The sequence below is a fragment of the Juglans regia genome, chromosome 7, assembly GCF_001411555.2.
Source record: "Juglans regia cultivar Chandler chromosome 7, Walnut 2.0, whole genome shotgun sequence".
Taxonomy (NCBI): domain Eukaryota; kingdom Viridiplantae; phylum Streptophyta; class Magnoliopsida; order Fagales; family Juglandaceae; genus Juglans; species Juglans regia.
Genome location: NC_049907.1, coordinates 5,506,836 through 5,513,017, shown reverse-complemented (window position 1 = coordinate 5,513,017; position 6,182 = coordinate 5,506,836). Strand labels below are relative to the sequence as shown.

The 6,182-nt window shown below is 37.7% G+C and overlaps 1 protein-coding gene across 1 annotated transcript; it reads left to right on the top strand.

The window, feature by feature from the left end:
* The first annotated feature begins 1,165 nt into the window (after positions 1-1,165).
* Positions 1,166-2,639, top strand: LOC118349055 (Golgi SNAP receptor complex member 1-2-like). Its single transcript, XM_035692534.1, has 2 exons — positions 1,166-1,418; positions 1,851-2,639. Exons 1-2 carry the CDS (start codon positions 1,197-1,199, stop codon positions 2,052-2,054), a joined length of 426 nt encoding a protein of 141 aa, XP_035548427.1. The 5' UTR covers positions 1,166-1,196; the 3' UTR covers positions 2,055-2,639.
* The last annotated feature ends 3,543 nt before the right edge of the window (positions 2,640-6,182 follow it).

The window sequence follows — 6,182 nt, the reverse complement described above, 5'->3', positions numbered from 1 at the left end:
GACTCTCTCGACTCTCTCTCTCTCTCTCTCTCTCTCTCTCTCTCGCTCTCCTCTCAACTGTCGAGCCTCTCCGCCTTGCTGGGCCACCGCCACCGCGAACGGCTCCCCTTGCTGTCAAGCCACCGTGGGTCTTCCTCCTCAGCTCCTTGCCCTCTCTCCGACTCTCTCTCTCTCTCTCTCTCTCTCTCTCTCTCTCTGTGTCTCCCTCTCGGATAGCAGCAGATTGTTATGAACCCACTAGGTAGAACTCACCCTTGAAAACTAGCTTACAAGGGAAGGGTGCCTAGGAGCTTATAAACCATCAACTAATCCCATACTTAGTCAATGTGGGATCGTAACAACCACCACGCTCCGCAACCGACGTCCACGGCGGTCCCGGCGCTCACACGGGCTGGCTGTGCGCTAGGTCTTTTCCTAGCTCCGGGCAAACACTGCCATGCCGGCATCACCCCCCGTGCCGCACGATTGCAACCGTCGCAACATGGCCTTAGATGTGGGGTGGCTCTGATACCATTTGTTATGAACCCACTAGGTAGAACTCACCCTTGAAAACTAGCTTACAAGGGAAGGGTGCCTAGGAGCTTATAAACCATCAACTAATCCCATACTTAGTCAATGTGGGATCGTAACACAGATCCGTGCCCCTCCGCCGTCTCCAGCCATAGCTATCGCCTCCCTCAGCCTCCCTACGGTTCCGCCAGTCACCATATGTCGCTCCACCCTAGCTCCCGCATCTGTCTCCCTCGCACGGTCTCCCTCGTGGGTTTCTTCGTCGGGTTATATCGTTTGAGAACTGGAAACCACTATAGGGCATATGGCATTTCGACCACTTTTCTAATGGCTTGAATTCAATCGACTCAGTAGACTCGTGATTTAGAAAGTGGCACTTTATTCAGGTATATCCCCCCAAGCTCTTAAGCATTATGGAGAAGATTATGAACCCAAAATGAATAGCGTTCCAAAACCCAAGTTAATATGCATATAGATAGAAGTAGAAAATACTTGTCTTTCTATTTTTGTGCATCACATTCTGCTGTCAAAATATCCATGTGCAAATTGTATGCTTTTAGAAGAAATGGTGCTTTACATTCCGGTGCTACAAAAAACTAACAGATGATTTTGAAAATGGCACTCCACATAATGGTTTATCATCTTCAAATTTAAATGCATAATACCTTGGTCAGTGGGCCTCCCTTATGAGGATCTATATTTTGAAATCAGGATATGTAGATTCTGGGTCCCCCTCTGTTGGGTCCAGCAGATCATGGAAGTCCATGGAAATGGAAATCCAATCCTTGCTTGAGAAGCTATTGGATATAAATGATGCAATGAGTCGATGTGCTGCATCTGCTGCACCAGCAACTTCTGTAACTCAGAAGCTTGCAAGGCATAGAGATATTCTACTTGAGTTTACCCAGGTTTATTTTCTGTCATTAACTTCTTTTTACCCCCTTGCATTTTACTTTTATCAATTGTACTCAGTTTAGTATGGTTTACAGTTGTCTTAAAAAAACTATCTGATTTATGTTGTCTTCTGGAAATGTCACTTTTTTTTTAAAAAAAAAAGAATTTTATAATATTTTGAAGAACGTCAATAGTCCAGCTCAATTTTACTTTCCAACTGAAAAATTTCGGAAACCCTCTTAACAAATATCCTCTTTCATGGGGAAACAGGAAAAGTGGTTTGTGTTTTACTGCTAGCTCAGTCATGTGGCTTCAACATTTACACAGTGACCTTTTTTCTATTTTTGTGTGTGTGTGACATTTATACAGAACCTTATCAGTGTAATATTACTTGTGATACTCAACATTCATCTGTCCCATGAAGAAATGGTGTTTTTCTCTTTTAGGAATTTAGAAGAATCAAGGGAAACATAAACTCAATGAAGTCGCATGCAGAGCTTCTGAGTTCAGTCAGGGATGATATTAGTGAGTATAAGGTTAGTCTGGTTAAAAGCTCTTCCTTATCTTGTATCATCAACTATTTCTGTTTTTCTTTAATTGTTGCTATTTATTTTGGTCATTGTGTTGCGAAACATGTTGAATATCTCTAGGCAGCTTGAAGTTTTATTAAATTATGATCATATATGAGTTTGGAGATCAGTATCAGTTTGTGTGGGGAACCTACCATTTTACTACTACAGAGCAAAGTTGCAACTTCAACAATGTAACTTTGTATTATATTTTGACTGAACTTTGTTTGTGCTATGGATAGTGTAGAAGTTTGTTTGTTCCCTTGCAGTGCTCTTTCTCCCTGTTGTCAATGCCGGTATGTGTCAATGCCGGTATGGTGCTTGTTGAGCCTTGACAGATAAGATAATTAAAAATGGATAGGATTGTCTAAGGTATCAATCGAAGGAGTGCAGCAACAGCCATCGGGATTCTGAGTGGACCTTTTGCATTGAAGAACTAGAAAGTTATCGGAGACTAGAAAGAGAGAGATATCAAGGGAATTGGCAACTATGAGTGATGTACTTTTATATGCCAGCTATCTTGCACTGGATGACCCATCACATTTAAAATTAGGAAGCCTTGCAAAGATATTAGTGGGACACTGCCAATAATATATCTTCGAGGCCTCGTTATTCAAAATGCAATGGACAAGGCTCACGTACCAAAATCACTACGCATTCCTGTATATCTTTTTTCATGTACAAGAATATTTATATATCCATCTTTGTATGCACACTGGTGATTTTAGTAGGCATTTAAGTCTTATGTTAGTGTCTTTGGTTGAGTTTCATAGTTACTCATGTGAAACAACGATTTTCTGTATTAAGAATTACATGTGATGATGACGAAGAGCGAGGGAGTCGCAGAGTGTACAGGGGCTGCACGCGTTCTCCAACATGCAAGGGCTGCACTTCTTGTGTCTGTTTTGGATGTGAAATCTGTCGTTTCTCTGATTGCAGCTGCCAAACCTGCATCGACTTTACTAGGAATGCGAAGACTTGAGTCTCCAAAAGCATTAATCCGTCAATCAAGCCCACCCACATTTGAAAAAGCTCTGAGAGTCATTTGTCTACCTTACAGACAGCGGATATGAGTTCACCTCCCTCCCTGCAGGCCGTTGTTCATCAGTGTTCGCTGTTCACGTGGACTGATTTATAACACTATCAAATTCAGTAACTTATTCCTTCCATTTATATATTTGGCTCGTGCTTGATTTTATTGTTCTATCCATTTTTTTTATTATTATTAAAGAATTATTATTATTGATGTAGATTTTCCAATTATTGTGAGTAGATGGATAAATTGTCTTAACAACCCCAGCGAAATGGTTCAAGGAAGAAGCCCCTGAGACGAGCTATGTCTCTCTCTTTTCGTTTAAAGGTAAACTGAACGTGCTAGCTGGCTTAGCAATCATTTCTTTTCTCTTATTGAAATATACTTCCATTTTTATTGCATACATTGAGTCAGGATTTTTTTACAACTTTATAATTCAAATACTTTATCTACTATGGAGAGATATAAATATAGCATATGGACCCCCACTTTATCTACTATTAGACTATTTGTTATAATTATTTTTGGCTCCGTCTCACTTTTTTATTTTACAATTTTTTTTATTTTTTTATTTTTATTTTTCTGAAGTTTCTTAGTATTTGCCGCAAATGCAACTCGTGGCAAATACTTTGTTATTTGTGGGAAGTGATTATTTCCCGCTATAACAGTTCTTCGTAAATAAGTATTCTATGGAAAATATTATTTTCCAAAAAATATGTTATGGGCAAACACTTTTTGCCACAACTTCTTCCCATGGGAAATGTGAAGAGTTTTTTTCCTACCATATTATTCGAGACAATTGTGGTGGGAATTGCTTATTTCCAATAGAACTGATCATCCATAATAATTTTTCGCCATGATCGAATTGGTGGGTAAAACTTAAAAGATACATCTTTTGCCACGAAAGGAATTTATGGATATACTTGATTTTCCACAAACTTCTTCCATGGATAAAGACATTATTACTGACCACGAGTTGATGTTAGTGAACTTAGTTGCTACGAAATTAAAATGTTTTATCCACCGTTCATGTCTTGGCAAAAATGATGGTTTTTCCCATGAAATCAGAATTTGGTGGAAAACGAATTTTTCCCCACCAGTTTTATTCCATGAGTCTCACACGATACAAATTGGTGGGAAACATACAATTTTCCATGAAGTCTACACTTTTTTCGACCACAGTCCCTCTTGGGAAAAACTTATATTTGTTGTAGTGGTTTCTGCCATAACTCTTGAAAATTAACTGTTGAACACAACCATTTGCTCACTGGACTGGTTCCTTCTAGCCAGACATCACTTGCTGCAGGACATCACTTATATGAGAAGTCAATTAAAATACGTTACATCAATTGATGTGATTGGGGATGGCAAAATCTAATATGCTAAACCCATTTAATGTACTTTTCCCACTACTCCCATCTATAATTTTCTTCAATCCAATCTCCAATCTAGAATTGATTCTTTTCAACTAAAGAAAATCTTATTGAACTCTTTTTGCACTATTCTTCTAAATGAACTTTCAATTGGGATGTACTATATCATTTATAGTGATATTCATAAACTTTACCACAATGGTTACACTCTACTTATAGGTTATTGGGGTCAACACCCTCTAATTTTATAAGGAGTTCTCACACAATGTAAATAAGTTAAGTTTTTTCTTTGGTGGGCCCATGGGTGTAGGAGTAAGGGTAGGTGAAGGGGTAGAGGAGCTAGCATTAGTACTAGTATTCAGACTTAACCCACTATCTATGGAGTCACAAACTCACAAATACCTGACATGATACAAAAATCACATAACAATTAAAAACAAACAAATCACACAAACTGTTTTGGGGTTTCAAAAGTGAAACTCCTAAATAAATTAAGTTAGGGGTTTCACAATGAGCCATTGACCTAATTTAGGGTTTTAATAAAAAATCTTAACATAAATTAGAGTTTCTAATTTGAAATATATCATACAAAGAATTAACTTAGGGGTTCAATCCGAACCCCTAATTTATGTTAGGGTTTTAATTCGAAAGGTTTGATACTCTAAAATCATCTAGGAGTTTAATCCGAACCCCTAAACTAATATAAGGTTTCGAATTGAAGCCCTAATCAATCCCAATCAATGTACAAAGTTACAAACACCAATCTATCCCATCCTCCAGATCATCCAAAACACAATCTCATCCTTCACATCTAATGAAAAATCTCATCCTCCATAGTCCATTGCGAAAAAGAAAATAAACAAAAAATGGAAACTTTCGGATTGATACTTACAGAGATGGAGAGAGAGAATGAGTTTTAGGCCTTGGTGACGGTGCTAACTGCTGATCGAGACAACAATGGCGAGTGACCTGAGAGTGAGAGACAAAGGGAGCTAAGAGTGATGAGGAAATTAGGAACCGAGACAAACGGGGATGGGAAGGGTTTCAATTAGGGTTGTAATGAACCAGTCCGTACGATTGCTTGCCCAATACTCGCTCAACTAAACTCAAACCGAGTTCTATTCGTGAAAAAAAATGCTCGATCGTGAAAGTAGAAACCCGCTCAATTAGTGAATGAAACATACTCGATTAAATGCGACTCAACTCGGTTAAGGCTTATTAAGGCTTGCTCGTTCATGTCTGACTCGGCTCGTTATCTCGACTCAATTAGTATTCTTACACACACACACACGCGCGCGCGCGCGCGCGCCCGCGTCTCTGCTTCTATACATATAAATTTAGTAACATAAGTATAATTACCTTTATAATTAAATATGTAGTATGTAACCCAAATACTTATGTCTAGTCATTTATACCTATATATTGAATATAATTCATAATTATATGTTAGTTAATTAAGTATTTAAGTGATTAATTATAATATATATTTTGTAATGTGTAATAGTTAGTATATAGGACTTGGTAATTTCATTATATACTACAATGTATAACCATATAAGAAATATATTTATAAAGATGTTATAATTTTATAGTTCAATTAAGGTTTATATATTAATTGTCAAAATGTCATTAGATTTAATATTTTGTTTTGTAATTTGGTATTTTTAATTATTCAATTAATTAAAAATGTATATATAAGAGTACAAACAAAACTTGAGTAATAACTCGGCTCGGCTTGGCTTGGCTCGACTTAGGCTCATTAAGGAGTCCAAACAAAGATCGATAAATAACTCGACTTGGCTC